Raw genomic sequence first — 22,357 nt, 5'->3', positions numbered from 1 at the left:
TCCCCTGCCAGGTGTACGGAGAGCTGGCAGGGGGCATTCTGCGTTCTCTCCCGTCACAGCAGTGTCTTGTTTCTGCTTCCCCCTTTTAGGGAGAGCCTGGTGCCATGGGGCCCCCTGGCCGGGAAGGGTCACCAGGAAAAGACGTAAGTGTGGGTGTCCTGTGGGGCCTGGCTGGGCCTGCAGAGGGGCTGGAGAGAAAGTGGGAAGTGTGCATTGCTTGGGGGTCACGAGAAACTACGGGGGGGGTGGGTTGGTGCCTGCAGAGGTGCACGGGGTAGATTCTCAGCAGTGGTCAGTGGTGTCTCAGTGGCCAGCCCCTTGGGTCCTCCCTGGAGTCCTGAGGGCGCCCTAGGATCTGGGTGTCCGGCCCCACAGTCTGCTGCCCGAGGCACACGGTAGCTAAGAAGGCTTTGCTGACTTCGTCGTGAGGTCATGATGTCGGTATCCGTGGTAGCCTGTTGGGTCCGGCCTCCTGTGAGCCTGAATTGCAGAGTCCCTCCCGGGTTATTTCTCCAGCTCCACGCTTCTGCAGCTCATGAACCCATCACGGCCACCACCACACGAGCTGTGTGGCACTTAGTACTGCTCCCCTGCTCTCCCTGACTTTTGATGGAGGGATCAGGCAAGATGTCTTCCACCCTAGTTGTACAGACAGAAACACCGAGACCCAGAGAGCTCCAGGCACTTACTGGTGGTGTCACGGGCTGTCAGAGGTGGGAGGAGGCGGTCTGGGGCTGGATCTATCAGCTCTGTACCCTCTGGGAGCAGACATCATACTACAGGGCCAGTCTGACATGTGTGGGCAGCACACGGCCTCCTGGGAGTGGACGTTTGGTCAGGAGCATGGGCCACTGTCCTGAGGCCCCTTTACGTCCTTTAGGACCTGCCTTTATACCTGGTGACGTGCACACCACCCATGGCTCTTGATGCACATGGGTTCTCGGCAGATCTGCTCCCATGAGATGGCAGAGCTGGGAGGGTCTTAGAAGAGATGCCGCCCAGCTCCCATGTCTCCCCTCAGCAGCAGAGTCGGCTTGACAAAGCCAGTCACACCCTGTGTGTAGCTAAAAACAGCAGCTGCATTGACCCGTGCGGGGCGTCTCCCCAACCTTGACCCCAAAGACACCCCGACCTCTCAAGGCCAAAGAACAGCTTGAAAATCCATCCCCTCTCAATTCAACTCACAGCAGAGTGTATGCAAGGAGCTCCCAGGAGGGAGTGTGGCTGAGTTCATCTCCCCCCTCCTCAGGTCAGGGAGCCCCTGGGACAGGAGCCCAGGATGCCAGGTCGGGGGGCAAACGCTTTCTTCCCTCCTTCTCAGCTATAGCTATGACTCTCTTCCTTGTAAAGCTCCACTTGCTAGAGTCTGAGTCTAGTCCATGAGGAGCGTGGCCACGCTTCGGTGTTCTCATTCATAGCATGGGAGAGACTTACACCTGTGCTGTGAGGCTGCTGGGAAGACCAGGTGGTTGTGGGTCACTACCACTCTATACCCTGCCAGCGGTCGGGGGCATGGGCAGCGTTTTTCTCACTGCGGTGACTATGGCAACCGTGGGTCAGGTCACTGTCCAGTGAGTCAGGAACAGAACTGCAAGATGACGTCTCTTCTCTGGCCACTTCCCTTAGTTCAAGATGGCGCCACCGGAAATCACTGTGGGATCAGGAGGAACGTGTCGAAGCCAGTAAATAAATGAACCGTGTGCGTGCGCTTCCTCGTCTCCGGGAGAGGAGTCTGTCCGTACTTGGAACCACTGGGGATTAGCGATGAAGCCTTTGGACAGCTAGCCGGTTCTCTTGGGGAGCTAGATGAAGTTTGGTCCACGTTTGAAACTCTGTCTGTCCTCTCTGGGCAGTCACTCTGTGATGACGTGATGTCTCTCTGTTCCAGGGTGACGCTGGACCCACAGGGCCACAGGGTCCCCAAGGACTGAGGGGCCCACCGGTGAGTGTTTCGGCCTGTTACCACCTGACGTTTGGTTGGTTCCTCAACGCTATGTGTTTACACATGGCTGTATGTCATGGCAGTTGGAAAAGGGCTATGACCCCAAACCCCACTAGTGCCTCCTACCTATACCCCAGGCTGTTTTCTGGGACCACTGACCCACAATGCAGACATGTGAAAGGAGCCACTGGTCATGGCAGGGCTCCTAGAGGACTTCCATTTAGGTCGTTCTCGTGTCTGGTGTGTGATCTGTGTATTAGTTCGAGGGGTTGTCATAGCAAAGAACCACACATTTAGTTGCTTCAATGACACATGTATTGTCTCACAATTCTGGAGGCTAGATGTCTGAGCAATTTACTGTCTCACTATTCTGGAAGCCAGAAGTCCAAGATCAAGATGTGGGCAGGGTTGGCTGCTTCTGAGGGCCGTGAGAAAGTATCTCACTTCCATGCCTCTCACTTCATTTCTGGGGGTTTCCTGGCAATCTCTGATGTTCCTTGGCTTGTGAAAACACAACCCTGATCTCTGCCTCCCTCTTGACCTGGCATTTTCCCTGTGGGCCTGTCTCTGTGGACAGATGTCCCCGTTGTATAAGAACAAGAGTAGTGTTGGATTGGGGCCCACCCTGCTGCAGAATGACCTCATTAAACTAATTATATCTGCAGTGACTTCATTTCTAAATAGGGTCCTCTGCTGAGATAGCACAATTGTGATCCATGCTAATGGTAAAAGGAATCGTGCAGAATTAAAATGAGAAGAAGATTCCCTTTCCACCCCAGCCGCTAGACTCCAGAGGGAGCCACTGTTAATAGCATCTTGTGTATATTTTCAATGATTTTCAGCACACCTACAAGCATATCGAGAGAATACGTGTTTGTTACACAGCACTTTGTCGTGGTAGCTGGCTTGTTTTGTGTGGTGTGTGTGTGTATTTGGAATGAGTATGGAGTAAACCAAAGAGTGGATAACATGTAACCTAGATATATATGGGCTTCCTGGGTCCAAGGTGCACGGCTAGTAATAGCTGTAGGTGGGATTTAAACCCAAGACTTTCTGACATCAAATTCGGTGCTCTGCACCTGCCATGGCTGTATTCTTTGGAACAGGAGGCACCCGGGGCAGGTCTTAGGCATTGGAATGCCTGATCTTTTTGGGGCTCACCAGAGGGAGTCACTTTCTCCTCTGATGGGGCCACAGTGACTTACATCCCGCTCCCCATCCTAACTCAGCAGCCTGTGGGGGTGCAGGGTGTCCAGACACCTTCCACACCCACAGGCCTGGGTCCCAGTAGGATGAGGAAGGGCACGAAGGACAGACTTCAGACCAGGATGCGGGCAGCCTTTCAGCTGTGGGAGGTGTCCCCTGTGTGTAGTGATGGGTACAGTCATTGTGTGCCGGGCGTTTGGCTCCAGGGTAGCATCCATGCTCAGGAACAGGGCATTTGTGCTTTTAGGGTTTCCATCCCAGCCCCAGCTTCATATTTCCCACTCTATAGCTGCAGCTCACTGACCATGCCCATGTCCTCTTTCTAGAATGTGCCATTTGTTCATCTGACAGCACACACTGGGTTACTGAGCTGAGTGGTGTGCTCTGCGTTCACTCTCCCGTTGGTGGGGTCCACCTGCAGATCCTGGGGGCATCAGCACCATTCTGGTAGTCCGGGACCAGGAGGCTATGCCCAGCTGGGCTCTTCACCAATGACAGGCCCTGGGGACTGGCCCCAAAACCCAGGCCCTCTGAGGTATACATTCCCAGTGGGGGTGCTGTCACCCCCAGGGGCCAAACATTGGTTCTTGGCATGCCTTAAAACCCCTTCGTCTTTATGGATCACACATAGTTATGCATACAGACCAGAAACAGATATCCAGTAAAGCTATGGTCTTAAACTTCCACACGGGATGAGGAGACTAGGCAGGAGTGTAAGGACAGAAAGACAGAGAAACCCAGCTCTTGAGCCCGCAGGCATGGAGTGGTGGCCACGGGTCCCCTTCTGGCCCATCATCAGGCTTCCTCCTCCAAGCTCTATAGTTAAGCTGCATCTTACTTGTTTTTTGGATGGGGTGAGTTCCTTCACATCCCCTGGGCCTATTCCTTATCTGGAAAGTGAGGGGGAGTTGTAAGATCCAGCAGTTCAATTGGTGAAGTGATGGAACAGTGTCCAGCCCTCAGAAGGGGCCTGGTAGGTGGTCGGTGGTCACCCTGGGGCTCCATGCCAGGCTCTGCTCCTGGAGGAAGGAGGGGGCTTTGCTCTGCTCCCCTCTAGGGACTCCTGGCACAAAGCAGTGTTCCGTAAATCCATGACGAATGCTGGTGTGTTCAGGGGCACGGAAGAGGGAAGGGAAAGCCACGTGTGGGGAGGAGCGAGGGCTCTGGGACGGTGTGTGAGGGGAGGAGGCCCAGGGCCTCACGTGCCACATGCAGGAGGTGGGCCTTGGCCCGGAAGACCCGAGGTCCCCAGAGGCAGTTTTGTGTTTTTCTAACTCGCCCTCATCAGTCCTGAGGGGCCACGATACGGACTTTGTAACCAACAGTAAATGGCTAGAGTTTGCCAAATACTTACTCCCCTGAATGCATCAGAGGAGGGTCCGGGTTAACACCAACGACCTCTCTCGCGCTCAGCTGGAATTGATCGGCCTTCCCCAGTGAAGAGAAGTTTCCTAGCGACCTTCTCCGCCACCTTGAACCGGACACAGAGTACAGGAGATGCCAGCAGTCCCAGTGCTAGGGACCCACGAGCATTTACCTGATTCGCTCACAGAGTTCTCCCCCAGCACTACAAGGCAGGTGCTACTACTGTCCCTGCTCCCAGGTGAGAAATGGAGGTGCAGAGAAGTCAAGTAACTTGCCCTAGATCACACAGCAGGTAAGAGGCAGAGCCAGGGTTTGGACTCACATCCAGGCAGTCTGATTCTAGTCTATGGCTGGAGCCTACCTGGGCCTGTGGGCGCCACGTTCCCTTCTCGGAAGGGTGGGACCTGGTAGGAGGGGGCCCGGGACAGGAGTTTGGAGCACAGAGCCATTGAGGAGGGGGCTGTGGCTTCCATTCAGGACAAATGGGGGATGAGGAGTGGCCCACAGCCCAGGAGGGAGCCAGGTCCCAGCCCCAGCCGGCCTCCAGTGCCCTGACAGGTGACAGGTGGCCTCCCTGTGCTGCCCCTCCCATGTCCTCTCCCGGTGTTGGCACCGCATGCTAATGTGTCTTGGCCCTTATCCTCCCTGCAAAAGAGAGGGAGCAGGAGGAGAGAGATAATTACCATAGGGATGAGCCAATGCACATATTTTTAGAAGGACACAGATGGGTTGGTGGGTGGGCGGAGAGAGGTGCTGGGAGGAGCCACCACACCACATTCCCGGGAGGAGGAAGTGGGGGGAGTCACAGAGACCCTGGCTGCTCCGACTGCAGCGCTCCCATGGGGATGCTGGGCTTTCTCCGTGCCTTGGCCTCCTCATCTGTGATACGGGGCTAAAGACAGCCCCACTTCATGCTTCCTGGCAGGATTACAGGGGATGCGCCACGTGACTCATCCACAATCACAGGTACCCTGGTTAGGCATCAGATGTGAGCCCTGTTTAATCATGACCACCAGCAAGTCATGTCTTCAGCGAGGCACAGGGTAGCAGCGGCTGGGCTCCATGCTTTCTGGGTTCCAGTCTCAGCACCTTCGCTTCTGTCTCAGGCAGGTGGTGTGGACTTTCCGTGACTCAGTTTCCCCATTGATAAAATGGCAGCGTTTGTATCTGTCATGTGCAGGGAGTTAATGCATGTGAAGCCTGGCATGGAGGGAGACGTCAGGTAGCGTGAGCTTCTTTTTACTGTCCCATGTCTCCATGAAGCGGACTCACTGGTGACCGCGTGCTTCACAGATTGTAGGACTTTAGCACCTTTTGGCTACAGGATCAATGGGAAGTGGTTTCCTGTGATGCTCTCAGTTCCTTCATCCAGCAGAGTGCCGCTTGTGTGTCTGGCACTGTGTTAGATGCTGGCCCTAAAGAGAGGGGAGGCGCACGGTTCTTTGGGCTGCTCCCAGCAGGGAAGAGCCAGGTAAGGACACAGCCGTCTGGTGGGGGGACCTCCCAAGTGGGAGGAGAGTGGTGGGCAGAGGCAGGGACCAACCCAGTCTGCTGAAGCCAAGCTTTGAACTTCAGGCTTAATAGGAATTTGTACCTCAGAGGTATAGCTAGAAGAATTCTTAAACTTTCTGAGTTTTACACTACCAAGGATCTTATTGAGGAAATGCATTTATCAAAATTACGGGTGTGCACAAACTACCGGAGTTAGAGAATGCGAACTCGTCCGGGTCAGTCCTAGAGTCTGGAGTGAATGGGCCTTCACTTTAGTAGCTGCGGGATTCTGCATGGCCACTTTTCTTGTCTGTGTCATCATCCTCATCTCTTCAGGATAAGGGTGCCCCTAGTGAAGGAGTAAAATGAAATCTGTGCAGGGACAAGCATCCTAAGCTGAAAACAGTGTTGTCGTGATGTGAGCACTTTTGTGTTGCTCCTTAAGACAGCATCTGAGTTGAAGGATAAAGGATGGGTGGGTGGATGGATGGATGGATGAGTGGCTAGGTAGATGGGTGAATGGATTGATGGATGGGTAGATGGACAGATGAGTGGATGGATGTATGGATGGGTGGATGATGGATGGATGGATGGATGGATGGATGAGGTCATGATTAGTTACTATGCCTGTGCCCTGGGCAGCACTCACCAGGCTAGCCTTTTTTTTTCTTTTAAGATTTTATTTATTTCTTTGACAATGAGAGACAGCCAGTGAGAGAGGGAACACAAGCAGGGGGAGTGGGAGAGGAAGAAGCAGATTCCTAGCAGAGAATCCTGATGTGGGGCTCAATCCCAGAATGCTGGGATGGTGCCCTGAGCCGATGGCAGAAGCTTAAGGACTGCACCACCCAGACGCCCCCAGGCTAGGCTTTATCATGCACACAAACTCATTTAATTCCACCATATTATGAGTTAAGTGTTACGAGCTCCTTTTAGAAGCTGAGAAAAAGCCTCTGAGTAATGACAAGGCTTACTGAGAGCCAGGCTGGCCTGAATGATGGCTGCAGGTATGAAATCGGGTCCTCCACATTCGGCAGTCACTCTGTTCCACCCTTCTGCTCCTGGATGTCCTGGTGGAGGGTCCTGGCAGATGACTACTTGTGTTCCTTCTACCAGGGTAAGAATGGATCACCGGGATCTCCAGGAGACCCTGGCCCCGCAGGAAGTCCTGTGAGTACTCCCCCTGCTGTAGGGTGGAATCAAGGCCAGCTTTGAAATGGGCATGCCTTTCACATCACACAGATCTTGTGTTCTCTAAGCTAGAAGCACAAGGGGAAAATAAGGGGTTCGAATGATAGAAATAGGCCAGAGGCAAGAGGATCCAACAAGGACCTCTTTCAAAGTCTAAAATGCATGCAATTACGCATTGGATCTCTGTTGTCTACTACCAGAAGCATCCAAAGGTACAAACCTACCAAGGACTAAAAAAAAAAAATGTACGGTAAGGTTGCACAACAGACACTGCATGTTTTTAGAGGATGGGCAGACAGGGTGAGGTCCCCACCCATTCCCATCTCAGATAGTGTAAGTGTGTAACGTGAGGATGGGTGTAGGACAGACTTGGCTGAAGAGGGTCTTCCTAGTGGTCAGGAGGTGGGGGATGGGGAGAGCAGGAAGGAATGATGGGTGGGATCCATGGGTGGTAGAGAGAGGGGGGCATGAGTAATCAGAATCCAGGTCCCTGGATCTGGGATTCGGTCTGGTAGATGGGGGACATGCTGGGGGAGATGGTCCTCTGACAGGTTCTGGGGTTGGGTGAGTCAGATCCTGTCCACAAGTCTCCCAGCCCGGCCTTCTTGTATGCTTCTTTGCTAAAATTGGCAACTCTGTTCAGAAGACCACCCTCCCTCAGGCGTGGTGAGTCGAGCAACGATTGTGTGAGGCGTAGGACAGACCACTTGGCTGGTCAACTGTCGTCATTGTGGAAATGAGGGTGACAGGACCAACCTGGTTGGCCAAGAACTTTACTGGTTTTAGCACAGAAAATCCTGCATCCTGGGAAACCCATCACTCCCAGGCAAACCGGCCATCTGGTCACCCTAGTGGAATCGCCTCTCCATTAGACCAGGGACGACTGCACTAAAGGAGATTAATCCTTAGCACATGCAGTGATGTTCCTCAGAAGCCGTGGCATGGGGCTTGTCACCGCTGGTGAGACCAAGCCGACGGGGTGGGACAGGGCCATGAGCCTGGCTTCACGCCCAGCACAGAGCTGGCCCCAGAAGCGCTGACTCGCACATGCCCGGAAAGCCTGGAACTGAAAGAGTCCCCAGAGCTGTTGCCAAAAAGTGATCCTACCAAAGCATGAGCCTCGCCATGCTACTGGGAATACACACCTGGCTGGAGGGCTCCTTGGAGAGGCCACACACAGCAGAGGATTTCCGCTCCCTATTTGTCCCACGTTGCCTCTGTTGCTTTGGCTGGAAAGAGATGCTTCTAGTCTTGCTGCCTCGCCCCCACCTTGCTGTCAGGACTCACTAGCCCTGCCTCCCCCCACCCCCTACCCTTCCATACAGGAAAGGGTGTTGTTCTCTTTGATGATGCCTCAGGCCTTCAGAGGACAGCGGGGTTATGAGATTTCCGAGTCTCCTTGGACCGGCACTTGACCTTGCAGAACCAATGCCTGTTCTCCCTCCGCAGGGCCAGAAGGGGAACAAAGGAGACCATGGCAGCCCGGGACTCCCTGGCTTTCTGGGTCCCCGGGGGCCTCAGGTAAGCCAAGAACTCCCTGGGGGCCAAGATGCCTTGCTCTTGGGGGAGGTTCAAGCACCATTTCCCATCACCCACTGCGTCCTCGGGTCCACCTGCTCTGGTGGTGTCCCGGGGTGTGGTCACACTCACGTCGTGGTTGGCAGGCAGTGGTGTGCTTTGGCGGATATGGGAACTCAGAGGTCAGCTGCGCGGGATTCTAGGCTGTAGCGCTCCCTAAGTGTGGGACCTTGGACCAGGCTCGTGGCCTCTGTGCCCGAGCTTTGTCATTATTCAAATGCGGGTATAAGAGCACACACCTCTGATCCTAGAACTTCAAGGGCCCTTCGAAACCATTTGAATGATGACCGAGTTTGGCTGCAGGGTCAGAACATGGGGATGGGGCTTTTTGAGGCCATGTGGTCAGTCTGCACTCCAGCTGGTGCTTGAGCCCAGGCTTCCTGCCTAGAAAGTGGGATCCAGAAATGCCGCCGGGTGATGTTTGCTCTGTTTCTGAGTAGAGGGATGCTGAGGGACTCAAACATGTCTAGCCAAGCTCCTGATGCATATCGCATGCTACAGTCCACACCGTGGGCTGCTGACCACAGCATCAGGGAGGTATGTCCCACGCAAGAGTAAGAAGTGTACCCATGTCCCCTTCTGCCCCCTACAGTTTAATTCTGATCCCTGAGGGTGCCCCTGACACCCAGCCACCCAGCCACTCCAGGTGGCAACCTCTCTTTTACCCATTTCTGCCACGTAGTCCAAGCCCTAACATGGCTCTGTCCACTGATTTTTACTTGAGCCCATCCCCTCTGCAGCCCAGCTGTGAAAGGCCCAAGCCTCCTCCTCCATCCCCTTACGAACAGTCTGCCGCCACGCACCAGCCAGCTACCCGCACTTCTAGACTTACCCCACTTGTTCTTTTGGTCATATAATAGCAGACGAAATTTGGGCAAGGTACAGCTGCTGCTCCCATTGTACGGATGAAGAAACTGAGGCACAGAGAACTTGAGGAAATTATAAGGACGTTGTCCACAGTCACAAAGCCAGTAGGTGGAGCAGCCAGGATTTGAACCCGGGCAGGCTAGCTCTGGAGGCCGGTGTCACGGGCGTCTCATTTCACACTCTGAACCTGCTTCTGGGGACGACCCCTGCCACCACTAGCCGCTCTGTACAGTGTCCCAGAGGCCCTCTCCGTGGAGTCCCAGCTTCCCCGTTGACGAGGAGCCAGAACCAGTGGCTCCCCTCCCCACTCTGGGGCACTGTCTGCCGCCCTCTGCCCAGGCGGACTGGAGAAGTCTGAGATGTCCTTGGCTGGCGGGACCATCGATGGTTGTCTTTGCTGGAACGTGACTGGAGTGGAAATGTTTTGGTGACAATGTGCTGATGTTGCAGAGCTTCCTGACACTTTGTTCTGTTCCATAGGGAGAGCCGGGAGAGAAGGGGGTCCCAGGCAAGGAGGCAAGTATTGCCTGGTCTCTTCCCCTTGGCCACCCTCGCCTGTGGGGGACGCGGGGCGGCGACGTGGGAGTGGCTTCGTGGGCGGTGACACGTGTGGGCTCAGCTGGATCCGACCCTCACTTCGGTGCGCTCCTGTCACCATGTGGATCCTTTCTAATTTTGCACAAGGAGCCACCAATGAGGCAGCTGGGCCCAGGTGCCGTATTGATAGCCTCTGTCACTTAGCTGTCTCTGGGTCCAGTCCGTCAACAAGTCCTGTCGGTGGCCAGTCCCAAATGCCTCCACTCTGTCCAGCTCTCTCCATACTTACTGAGCACGCCAGTCTAGGCTGCCATCATCTGACACCTGCACGATGGCAGTGACCACCCACCGGCCCCCGTGTCCAGCCTCCCCTGCTCTCCCCACAGTCCTGTCCTGCCCACAGCGGCTTGCAGAGCACACACAGGGTCGTGCTGCTTCCCAGGCCAGCCTCAGCTCGGCCATCCCCTGCATTGGCGGGAGTCTAGGTGTCCTGGCCCCGCCAGCTCCCCTCATCCTCTGAGCTCCAGGGGCTCTGGCCTTCAGTTCTTCAAACATGTCCAGAGCTCTCACACACACTGGGGCTCTTTTCTGAAAGCCCTTCCCCCTCCACCCCTTTGCACTCCTGGCCCTGCTCATACCGAGGTCTGTGCCAAAATGTTGCCTCTGCCGACTTTCCTTCACAACCTGAAACAAAAGGATGCCCCACTGTGCGGTGTTCTCGCACCCGCTCTGTAGGCCGGAGCCCGAGAGCCCAGCACAGAGTGGGTAGCAGAAATGTTTGATGAGAAACAAAAGACCGAACGAACACAGAGAAAGGAATGCTATGGTTACCACCTTATCCATTTCCAAGCCTGCGCACCCCCTGCATGAGGAAGACCCCTTTTCACTCTGCACCTTAAGGTTACTTTCTCAGCTCAGGGAGGGAGGCGGGTGACTCCCTTACAGCCCGACCCAATGCCCCAGCCATGCTTTCCACTCACGGGCAGATTGCTTGCTCATTCACCAACACCTCCTTCCCCCACTGCCTGGACTGACTGGAAGGGAAATACCACCAGCTCCCCGTTGTCTGTGAGCAGGTCCCACGTTCTGCCCGAGTGACCCCACGCACTCTTTCCCGTGTGAGCCTTGCCTCCTCCTGCCCCGTGCACACTACACCCCCACCCCAGTCTTGTCTCCGTGGCTGGGTCTTCACCCCTCCATCCACCCACCACCTCTGCCTGTTAGATTTTATCTGTCCTTCAAGGCTCTGTGGGCCCAACACAGTTATGCACTTTCTCCCAGGGGTCTCCTGAGCGTGTTCGGTGAGAGGGTTCTATCCTGGAAAAGGCAGAGGAGGGACCCTAAAGAGGCTGGTGTCGTTAGTCCGGGGTGGGCAGAGGAGGAAGGATGTGATGCCTGTAGTGTCTGGACAGATGGAGAGGGGCTCCTGGGGGGCCTGGTTTCCCGGGCACCCCTTGTGTCCAGCACACGGGGTCGCAGGTGGGTGCCTTGGGTTAGTAACCATCCTCTTTGCAGGGTGCCCCTGGGAAGCCTGGAGAGCCAGGACACAAAGGAGACAGGGTAAGTGTGTGTGTGTGTGGGGGGTAGTTACCAAATGTGACCTTTCTGTGCAAGATGGCACAAGGACTCTGTCACTGTCGGTCAGTGAGCAACAGCCAAGCCCGGGGAGCCTGCAGGTTTGCCGTTCCCTGAAAAATCATTAGCCCACAGAGGGATTGTTGTAGCGAATGTTGTTATTTTTCCTTTTTTGGATGTTATTTTAAGGAGTAAAATCACTGCAATTACAAATTCAAAGGCGAGCGTTCTGAGACTTTGACAGATTTCCCTCTCTCCCTGTAAGAGCGCCTGGGCATGACGTGCTCAGCTCCCAAAATGCCAATTTGCCAGGAGCCAGATTTGTCGCTGGAGGTGACAAGGGAACAGATTTTTCCCATAATGAATTGCCTTAGCACCACAGTCAGGAAGCCTTTCTTTACATTTCATTCCTCCAAAAAACAACAGGGGGAGTTTTTTTAGTTTGGTGTTTTTTCTTCCTCCTCCCAGAAATGCCAGTGGGGGAGGGGCTGTTCTCACACTCAAGACAACTGCTGCTCCCTTTAGAGGAATCACAGCCCTCCATTCGGTCAGCTGTCCCCGTCGCACTGTTGCACCATGTGAATGTCATCGCCACCCCACACGCCACTCCCGGCTTGTTTTCCGTGGTCCCGCGGAGAATTTATCTCTGCTTTCTTTGCACGTTGATGGGTGAGGAGCTGGGTTTCTCCTGTAGGCCAGAGGAGACAGAGTAGTGGAATCAGAGAGTATCAGAGATTGTCACCTCCTCCGGGTGTCTCTCCCTCCCTCCTTCCTTCCCAGCGACTTGATTCTTCTGTGCTCTGGCCGTTGGTTTCTAAGGATGGAGCCAAGGAAGGGGGGTGTGGCTGAAAAGGGCCCCCCACACCAGTGCCATACAGGTGCCCCTGGGAGCTCTGGCTGGCAGCCAGGGAGTTCAGACCACAAAAAAGAATCTCTTCTCTAAGACCTAATCAATAAGCGGAGAATTGCCTTTTCCCTCTTAAGTGGTTGCGTGGAACATTGCCAGGGAGCCGTCGGGTTCCTCATTCCTTTGCACTCCTGGGAACATTTGAAGTCTGGGACAAGTCCTGCCCCTGCAAAGTGATATGGAGACGTTCAATGAATAGGAAGTGCTATACCCCGAGCTGTGATAGGGCCTCGGCCCTCGGGAGCTCGGAGCACCAGGACCGTCACCGACCCCTGATCACCGACAGATGACTCGGGCCCCGTGAAGTGCCTCACATCTGAGAAATTTAAGTCAGGACTGTCCTCAGATGGGACTAAATTCATTTTAAATTCACTGTCCTTTATCTATTGTTGAAAAAGCAATACAGACATACAGTTAACCATTGCAAATTGCAAAAAAGTGGATGCAGTAAAATGTAGGCGCTCTGCTACCTTGGTGCCTGTTATAGCGCCCAGCCCCTTCCCAGGGTCCATCGCGGGACATTTTCCCTTCGTCCTCCAGAGTCTGTGCATGCAGAACCATGTGGGTGTGTGTGTTATAAGCCGGCATGTGCCTTTTGTTAAAGCCCTGGGACATAGCGGACTTTGTCCGTTATTTGTTTCTCCTCAAGCACAGAGCCTGGACATAGTTTCATACCTGTAGTCTTCCCTGTCCTCACGTCCATGGCCATGCCCCGTTTCCAGCCACCATCTTGCTTCCCCTCTCATTCGTCCTACTGCTACCTGCTTACACCCTGAGCTCGCCAACATGGCCACCTATTTTCAGACCCACCAACAACCAGGACTTGCTGGTCACAGCCACAGGAGCACGTCGGGCAGAGGACTGGATGGTCCGGTGGTCCCCATGGTTCCCAATCCATTGATCCAGGTCTTCAGGGGCTGGGTCAGAGATGGGATGAAGAGAGTCCCTGTTAATGTCATCCCACGTGGACCCATGAAAGCCAAGAGTAGGGAGTGGGAGGTCACCCGCAAGTGGGGGCGGCTCTGTTGAAAGAGTGACTGTGTCTGTCCAGCTGACAGAGCAACCTGGAGGAGTGGCCCCTTGGTGGTCGGGCTCAGTGGCTGGCCTTCCTGAGTCACCCAGATGAAGCCATATAGACCAGGATTGGAAATCAGTGTTCTCATCTTGTCCTCTACTGACTGCCTGTGCGATGGTGGCAGGTGGCTTTGTGTCTAGAGCCCATGTCCTCGCCAGTCTTGGCTCTGAGATGCAGGTCTTCCAGGACTGAGGTCTCCTGTGCAGGGCTCCAGGAGAGATGACCTGGGGACCGGAGGGCTGTGCACAGTTGCAACGGGCCTGTCTACAGTGGGTGCACCTGCCAGCCCTCTGCTCATTGACCTTCTTCTTCCCTCCTCCAGGGAGATCCCGGGAACAAAGGTGACAAAGGACCTCCTGGTGGGAAGGGACAGCCTGGGGACCCTGGAATCCCTGGTCACAAAGGCCACACCGGCCTGATGGGCCCCCAAGGACCACCTGGAGAGAATGGACTGGCTGGCCCCCCCGGGCCTCCGGGCCAGCCAGGATTTCCAGGACTGAGGGTAAGGATGCTGGAGTTGCCTCGGACTTGGGGGGTGCTGGTGAGGTGTGTGGCCCCAGACCCCCACCTGAGCCTGCCCTTCCATATCTGCCAGAAGGGGGAAGGAGACAGTCTCCTGACAGGTTTTCCACGCTGACTAGGTGAGAGAGCCAGCCTAGTTCAGGGAGTGCTGGAGAGCAGAGGCCCTGTCCTGCCCCGCCTTCTGCGCAGTGCAGGGAGTCCTCAGCACTGACTTCTTCAGCTGGGGCTCTCGTGCTCATCTGCCCCAGGACCGCGCATTAAAGGTGACTGAGCCCGCAGCGCGCTCTCCGCCGCGAGCTTCCCCGCGGGATGGCCGCCTGAGCCAGGGGATGCCTGGCTCTGCCGTTCCGCTCTCTGCCTGTCTGGGGCACTCACGTTCCTTCTGGCCCTTGCTTTTCCTGAACATGAAAGGACAGGCTTGTTTAGTGGTTTTTTTTCTCAAAACATGGTTTATTCTAGTGACAGAACTCTTGTTTTGCACAAACCTGTAACGGGAGCCCACACCGGAAAGAAAAGCAGAGCGCCTGGGGAAGAAGTGGTTTAGGCAGGGGGTGGGTTCTGGGTCCGCGTGAGCTCGCCTTTCCCTCTCAGCAGCCCTGTGGTCCCCTGGGGACCCTCCTGTCCTCAGAGCGCAGGTCTAGGTGACCTCCAGTATCCCTGGCAGCTCTGAAGCTCTGCAGTTCTGTGACTTCCCAGAGCCTGGCTCCCAGCCACGTCCAGGAGGGGGGACTGTGGGACACGGGGTGCTTCCCCAGCCCCCTGGGCCCTTGCTGGGTTCTCCTAGTCCTGCTGCTGTGAGCAGCAATGCAAGTTCTGGGACGAGCATGAAAGATTGACCAGAAAAGAAAAAAACAGAATAAGGACACGGAATCCATCGTGCTCATGCTGGGCACCATGCCAGGTGCTGGGGCTGCAGATGGGAGCGCGGGGAGACCTTTGAGGGTGGGTCCCTGCCCTGCAGGAGTCGGGCAAGAGGCCACTGTGATGTGAGAGCTGCTCTCACAGGTTCCTCTAAGAATCAAGTGTCACTGTGTGGGCCCAGTGAATCAGGCACAGGACGGGCAGAATCAGCAAGGAAAACCAGACCCTGGGAGCCTCAGCAGCCCAGCGGCTGGTCAAGGAAATCAAAGACGATTCCGTGGAGGAGGCAGCCTGTGAGTGGCACTGGAAGTAGACGGGACTTTGGCAGGGAGAGATGCAGGACCAGACCTCTGAGGTCAGCGCTGGGGAAATGGCTTTTGCAGGGAGAAGGTCCAGCTGAGGAGCAGGAAGCGCATGGAGAGAGTGGCAGCAGAGGTCACTGTATCAAACAGGAGGATGCTGGGTTGACCAAGGAAAAGGGAGGCGATACTGGGTGTGATGAGGATTGGCCCAGGACAAAGGGCTACATGTTGCCTGTGCCCCTCCTGCTTTCCGGAGCCATCAGGGATCTTGGGGGGCAGGAGTTATGGGGGAGATAAGTAATTCCACCTCCCCTCCCTTGCAGGGGGAGTCTCCCTCCATGGACACCCTGCGACGGCTCATCCAAGAAGAGCTCGAGAAACAGCTGGAAAGTGAGTAGCTGGACTTGACCCCAGCCAGGCATACAAGGGCCTCTTGAGAGCCCGGGAAGCAGTCTCTTCTGCCCCCTTCAGTATTTCCCAAGCCCCGTTTGGAAAAGGCTCTGGGGAGCAGCTCACGTGTAGAAATTGTGCAGAACCGTGAGGAACACCGTGCAGACCCTGAACACACAGACCCCTCTCCAGACCGTGTCTTTTCGCTCTGCTCAGATACCCCCAGGTGGGGGGCTCCCCATGAGCAGAAGCCGCTCTGCCACCATCAGTCACCTATTCTGTGCATTCAGTCCCGAGGGAGCAGGGACATACAGTGCTTTCATGGAACTAGATCTCTTTCGGTCCTACTGTGTTCGATTTATTGTTAAATCCCGCGGCCTTGCATGAGCCTGGTACCTTGCAAATGCTCAGAGAGGGAGCCAGGTCGGAAGGCAGTAGTAACACCAGCATGTGGGGCTCGCCATAGGTCAGGTGGTTTCCTGAGCGCTCACGAGGTGACTCACGGAAGGCTCCAGAGAGCAGGGGGCATGCCTGAGTGTTCGGAGCAGAGATGCCAGGGAATTTACTGCGAGCGGCAGACCTGACAGGCCTCCGAGCAGGATTTGGTGCAGGCGGCAACCCCTCCTCTTACCACCACCTGCTCCTGACTGGGGGCTGTCCCCCTCCCTCGGTGCCGGAAGCTGTTAGGAGAGTCATGGCCAGTCTGTGACAGGGAAGGTCAGACATCCATAACTCCGCTGGGACCCAGACGGACGAAATGGGAGGGAGCGTTCATTCATATGCTCACGTCTCAGAGAGTTCTTTGTACCAGCAGTATGTAAGACTGTGGGTCGGGCCTGGGACACAGCGTTGGACAAGATGCCCCCCCATCCCAGCCCTCCTAGAGTGGCCAGGCCAGTATGGTCCCCTCCACTCACAGGAAAGCCCAAGACCATTACCTGGGAAAGATGGCAGGGGGCGGGGGTTGAAGACAGGAAAGAAACCAGGGCTGGGACGGTAGGGGCCGCTGGGCAGGTGGTGTCCAGAGGTCTCCCCGTGGGCATCACTGAGCTCTGCTTTCTGAGTCTCCGATTTACCAGCGACAGAAATGGCTCCTGCGCTTGGGGAATGTCCAGCCCAAGAGCAGAGATAAGACCTGTTTGAATGGAAGTTCCAGTGGAGCACCTGCTGGGTGGAGTCTTTTCTTCCAAACAGCCCTTTGAAGAGGAAGCATCAGCTGTACTTTAAAGATGAGGAAATCAGGGCTCAGAGAAGTTCAGCCGTTCGCGCGGGTCTCCGTACCCCTCCTGCTGCCTCGTGCAGAAGATGGGAGGTCGGTGCTCGTGGGAAGCCACTCCCCAGGGCACTCAGAAGACCCTGACTCTGCCTTGGTTTTACCACCGAAACACCAGGGCCTTGGGCGACGCCACAGTCTCTCTCGGCTCAGTCACCCACCTGTAGGAAGAAGAGCTGGGCCTGACTACATGGGACAGTCTCTTGGTGGCCATCAGATGACCACTGTATCCCCAGGGCGGTGGAAAGCCATTGGACCTCTGGGTTTTTAACCAGTCCTGTAGTCTTCACGTTTTAGACACGTGAGGATCCTTGATGACGTCATATCCAGCCCTTCGGTGTATAGATGAGAAATGTGACACTGCATCGCTCTGTAAGCCCCTAAGTCTCAGCCCCAGCCTCATCTTCCCCAGCTAACAATTACTACAACTCCTGTCCCCGCCTCCAGTCGTGCCCTGAGCACAGTCTTAACACCTCATCTCAAGTGCCCGTCCTCACACCCGCCTCGCGGGCTGGCTGTGATGGCATTGCCTCCATTCTCCAGAAAAGGACGTGAAGGCTCAGAGAGGTCGAGTGGCTTGCCTGAGGCGCACAGCCGGCGGAGGCTGCCCGGGGACGGGTGCGCTGGCTGTGCTCTGCGGGGGTTGCCCTTGTTGGTGTTCTGGGCTCCTTACAGTCTCCTGAGCTCTGAGCTGCGCAGTGAGCTCCAGGCCGTCTCCTGTCCGCCACCCTCCTTCACGAGCATCTCTGTGTTCCCTCCTCTGCAGCCAGACTCGCCTACCTCCTGGCCCAGAGGCCGCCAGCGCACATTAAGTCATCTCAAGGCAGACCCGGGCCCCCCGGGCCCCCCGGAAAGGATGGGCTTCCAGGCCGGGCGGGCCCCATCGGGGAGCCAGGACAGCCCGGGCAGGGGGGTCTGGAAGGACCCTCTGGACCAATGGGTCCCAAAGGTGAGTGAGGACCCAGAGGAGCCGCGCTTGGCACGGAGGGGGCTGGGAAGGAGCCATGCTCCAATCGTGTGCGTGATGGATCCCGCTCTCCTCCCCCCCAGCTTGGTAACTCTCTGGGTTTGGCATCATGTAGTGTTTTCATAGGCACAGGAGGATTTCATACTTGACATTTTTGTAAAAATACGCTTTCGCCAGGAAGAGCAAACCGGCTCCCTCCCACTTCCTGGTGTTCCACTGGAGCAGGGGCGACACGAAATGCCCTCTTTCCGCATCTGAGATTAGAGCTAGCTGAGGAGTGCTATGGGCCGTCTCCAGGCACGTGGGGCGTTGGACACCAGCTTTAGAATGGAACAGAGCGGCTTGGAGCTGCAGCTAAAAGGGCCACTCACAGGGAGATGTCTCACCGGGACGTGGGCGCTCTGGGCGACAGCAGGTCTCTCCTGCAAGGGCCAGCGCCGTGTGAGCCTGCCCCTGCTCCCGGGGCCCCTCCCTGCCTCTGCCCTCACCCTAAGTCTCCCCCACCAAAGGTGTGTGTCCCTCTTACAGGTGAGCGAGGAGCCAAAGGAGACCCAGGTGCCCCTGGAGTTGGCCTCCGAGGCGAGATGGGCCCGCCCGGCATCCCAGGTAGGGAGAGTGTCCGGAGTCTCGGGGCGGGTGGCCCTCCGCCGTGCAGTGATGCAGCACAGGGCCTCAGGGATGGCTGGGAAGAAAGGCCGGGTTTATCTGAGAGGAGGGACCATCACTCATGTGTTTTTATCGAATCTTTCTAAAGCGCCAGCTTCTTGACTTCCTAAAATAAACTAGTATATCCCATGAGTTGTTGAGGTTTATCCTGTGAAATGGTCCTGAGGAAAACAGACTTGGGGTTAAATAAGACTGGGCAGCACGGGGAAGCCTGTGCCCCTTGACTGCTTCCCAGCGCTCGTGAATTCTCCGACACGCTGCCTCACAGGAACAAATGATGCTTATTTTGTTCACGGCAGCATTTCTCACTCACTTGAACGTACAATCCTTTTTTCCACTACACACGTGTTGACACCCCATCACTATTTCTCAAAATGTACGCTGGGGTGTGCTGGCCAGGTGGCGGGGAGGGGGTGAGGGCTCCCTGGGACGCGGGGCTCGCCGTTAGCCTGGACGAGCTGGCAGCGTGGGAAGATCTCTGGAGCACAGCAGTGTGGTGGCCCGAGATGAGGGGGTACGGGTAGGAGGTGGAAGACATTAGACTGAGTCCTTACCAAATTCTACCGCAGTGAAGTTCCTTTTTATGTAATTCTAGCTTATATGATCACCCGAGGTCATTTCTGAGTATGAGACCTACATAAATCATTCTAATTCTCATATTCCTATCTTCTTGATTTTCCAAATTTCCTGCACTAGATACGTGTTGCTACTCTCATTAGAGAAGACTAGAAATACATTTTCAGTGTTTATTTTTGAACTTGCCTACTTTCCAGTAGTTTCTAATATTAAGAATCCTTTTCATTTTTTTATTTTTATTTTTTAAAGATTTTATTTTTAAGTAATCTCTACATCCAACATAGGGCTCGAACCCATAACCCCAAGATCAAGACTCATGTGCTTCACTGACTGAGCCAGCCAGGCGCCCCAAGAATATTTTTTAAATAAGGCAATTCCAAATAAAGATTAAAATGCAGGACAGAAACCATTTGAAAGAGGAAATAATTTTATGAGCATGAGGTTGAGGTAATGACTATACTTCAGTGATTTCTCCGCAGAAGGAGTCAGTGACATGGCTGGTCTCAGGCGTGGTCGAGGCAGGACCATAGATTAAATAATGACTACCAAAGCATTCATGAATTTCAGAGTTCATGAAATGTCTGAAGATCTTTCTGAAGGGAAAATGTACTTTTGGTTTCTTTTATAGGGAGACTCAGATTTTCTAACATGGAGACTTAAGAGGTGATAGGGTTAGCCATATACTTAGCAATGAGCTTCCCAGTGGCCAAAGCAAAAAGGGACACTAGATTGATTATATAAGACATTATGATGTTTAATAAATGGAGAAATAGAAGTCTGTCTATAGGTAATATTTCTGAGTCTAAATTTTGGGTTATCTCTCTGTCAGTTACTTACATCCTATTTATATTGTCTTTGACCATAGTTTACAGATAGGTGAATGTGGTCCAAGTATGTAGTTCACATTTAACATACAGACACAGCCTAGAAACTACAGAATATTTGGGACAAGTTGGATATTAGGTAATAGAACATCATCAGGTCTTGCAAAGGACAAGTGGATTGGGGCTGATGGTTAATGATGAGGACTTGGTGCCCCACTCACAATTCAGCTGCATCTCCTAGAACCACATGAGAACGTAGGAGGCCATGTTTCTCATCCGCCCCATACCCCTGCCCTCCATCTGCCCTTAATTTCTCTCCAAAGGCACCCTGATTGATGCCCCAGTCCGAACAGTGATGGCATCCCCGGTCCTCAAATTAAGATGCCCCTGCTTCCTGGTGCCCACGTAGACCATTGTGATTGCCCCAGGCGGAGTTCACAGCCCATGGGGCATTTTCTCTGAGGACATTTCTAGTCCTCAGTTCATACCGAATGGAAGCAATGAGAGCAGGGCTGCTTCGCCCCAGAAGGATCCTGAACACCTTCTGTTTTGTTTTTCTTCTCCTTGGGCCAGGTCAACCCGGGGAACCTGGCTATGCAAAAGACGGGCTCCCCGGGGCTCCCGGCCCTCAAGGGGAGACAGGACCAGCAGGACACCCCGGCCCCCCAGGCCCACCCGGGCCCCCTGGCCAGTGTGACCCCTCCCAGTGTGCCTACTTCGCCAGCCTCGCTGCCCGGCCCGCTAACGTGAAGGGCCCCTAGAAGATTCCAGAATGCCAGGAGGCGGCGGTGGATTTCTGAAACTTGAACTCAGAGCCTGATAAGAAGCCAGAGGTCTTGAAACATTACAGCCACGTGTTTTTTTTCTTGCTTTTATCATTTTTTGTCTTATTTTCTTGAGAGACCTCAACATTATTAAAACCAACAGATGCTGCCAGTCGGTCAGATTATTATTAATATTATTATTATTGTTTTATTATTATTATTATTATTATTATTTCATATAAGAATGCTCCACGGGTTTTCTGCGCTCCTCCGAAGCAGTAGAACTTGATCGTGGGGCAGCGGGTATTTTCTCGGTTCTTCTGACAGCCCACATGGGACACGGAGCTGCCCATTTTAAGGAAACTCTTGGTGCTATGAAACCCTGACCAGACACTTGCCAGATTTACCTCTTTCCTCAGAAGGAAACTAAGAAAGTGAGATAATGGGTTTCTATTCTCGGTCATGCCCAGAGGTTGCCACTTCCCAGGAGAGACACGTGAATCAGGAAGAGAAGGGATGTGCAGACGTGAAGAATGTCCTCACTGTCTGACGGCAAGTGCGCACAGGGTGCCCGGAATCGGTTCCCGGGGAGCAGACTCAGTCTCCTCACTGCTTCAGGCCCTCGGATGCACAATCACGGTGCTCAAGTTGGCAAGGCTTCGTGGCATCCTGGGTCTGGCCAAAGACAGAGAAGCTGGCGTGGAGGAAGCACACTAATCCGGCTTCTGAGCTGTGGATGGGACTCCTGCAAGCTCTTCACTGTTGGTCTCCCCTTCAGTGTGAAACAGGTCCAGTGACCACTGCCGTGTGTTCCTGATGCTGGGCAGTTGGCCGGGGTGCTGGCCGGAGCTTGAGATCTGTGCCTGCAGGGCTCTGCCTTGGAAATAACATGCGTGGAGTGTATGTGCGCACCTGACACGCCCGCACAAACAGGTGCTCAATAAATCCAAGTTTCTTCCTCAGTTCGCGTGACGATTCCTTTCTTTTTAATTTTTTTAAAGTCTTTATTATTTGAGAGAGAGAGAGAGAGTGTGCAAGCAGGGGAGGGTCAGTGGGAGAAGCCGGCTGCCCGTGAGCAGGGAACCCGATGCAGGGCTCGATCCCAGGACCCTGGGATCATGAGGTGAGCCGAAGGCAGACACTTCACCGACTGAGCCACCTGGGTGCCCCAGGGGATTCCTTTCTATTTTTTTTTTAAAGATTTTATTTTTTATTTATTCGACAGAGATAGAGACAGCCAGCGAGAGAGGGAACACAAGCAGAGGGAGTGGGAGAGGAAAGAAGCAGGCTCACACCGGAGGAGCCTGATGTGGGGCTCGATCCCACAACGCCGGGATCACACCCTGAGCGGAAGGCAGACGCTTAACCGCTGTGCCACCCAGGTGCCCCAGGGGATTCCTTTCTTATCTCCAGCATCCATCTGCATGTGAATCCCATAAGGGTGGGATGAGTCCTTTTCCTCTGGGGAGCCTAGAGCC

General features: G+C 54.6%; 1 protein-coding gene across 1 annotated transcript in view; it reads left to right on the top strand.

Annotated features, from left to right (window-relative positions):
• The window catches only part of COL22A1 (collagen type XXII alpha 1 chain), a 235,160-nt gene extending 213,328 nt beyond the window's left edge, over nt 1-21,832 (top strand). Inside the window, exons 52-62 of the mRNA XM_034668525.1 lie at nt 90-143; nt 1,889-1,942; nt 7,121-7,174; nt 8,645-8,716; nt 10,121-10,156; nt 11,693-11,737; nt 14,057-14,236; nt 15,743-15,809; nt 17,849-18,031; nt 18,578-18,655; nt 20,689-21,832. Of these exons, the coding sequence (XP_034524416.1) occupies nt 90-143; nt 1,889-1,942; nt 7,121-7,174; nt 8,645-8,716; nt 10,121-10,156; nt 11,693-11,737; nt 14,057-14,236; nt 15,743-15,809; nt 17,849-18,031; nt 18,578-18,655; nt 20,689-20,876 (1,011 nt within the window). The 3' untranslated portion in view covers nt 20,877-21,832. The remainder of the gene's footprint in view (nt 1-89; nt 144-1,888; nt 1,943-7,120; nt 7,175-8,644; nt 8,717-10,120; nt 10,157-11,692; nt 11,738-14,056; nt 14,237-15,742; nt 15,810-17,848; nt 18,032-18,577; nt 18,656-20,688) is intronic.
• Nucleotides 21,833-22,357: the final 525 nt, after the last annotated feature.

This window comes from Ailuropoda melanoleuca, chromosome 9 (assembly GCF_002007445.2).
Source record: "Ailuropoda melanoleuca isolate Jingjing chromosome 9, ASM200744v2, whole genome shotgun sequence".
NCBI classification, from domain to species: Eukaryota; Metazoa; Chordata; class Mammalia; order Carnivora; family Ursidae; genus Ailuropoda; species Ailuropoda melanoleuca.
The sequence above is the reverse complement of the archived record's forward strand: the minus strand, read 5'-3'. Positions and strand labels throughout refer to the sequence as shown.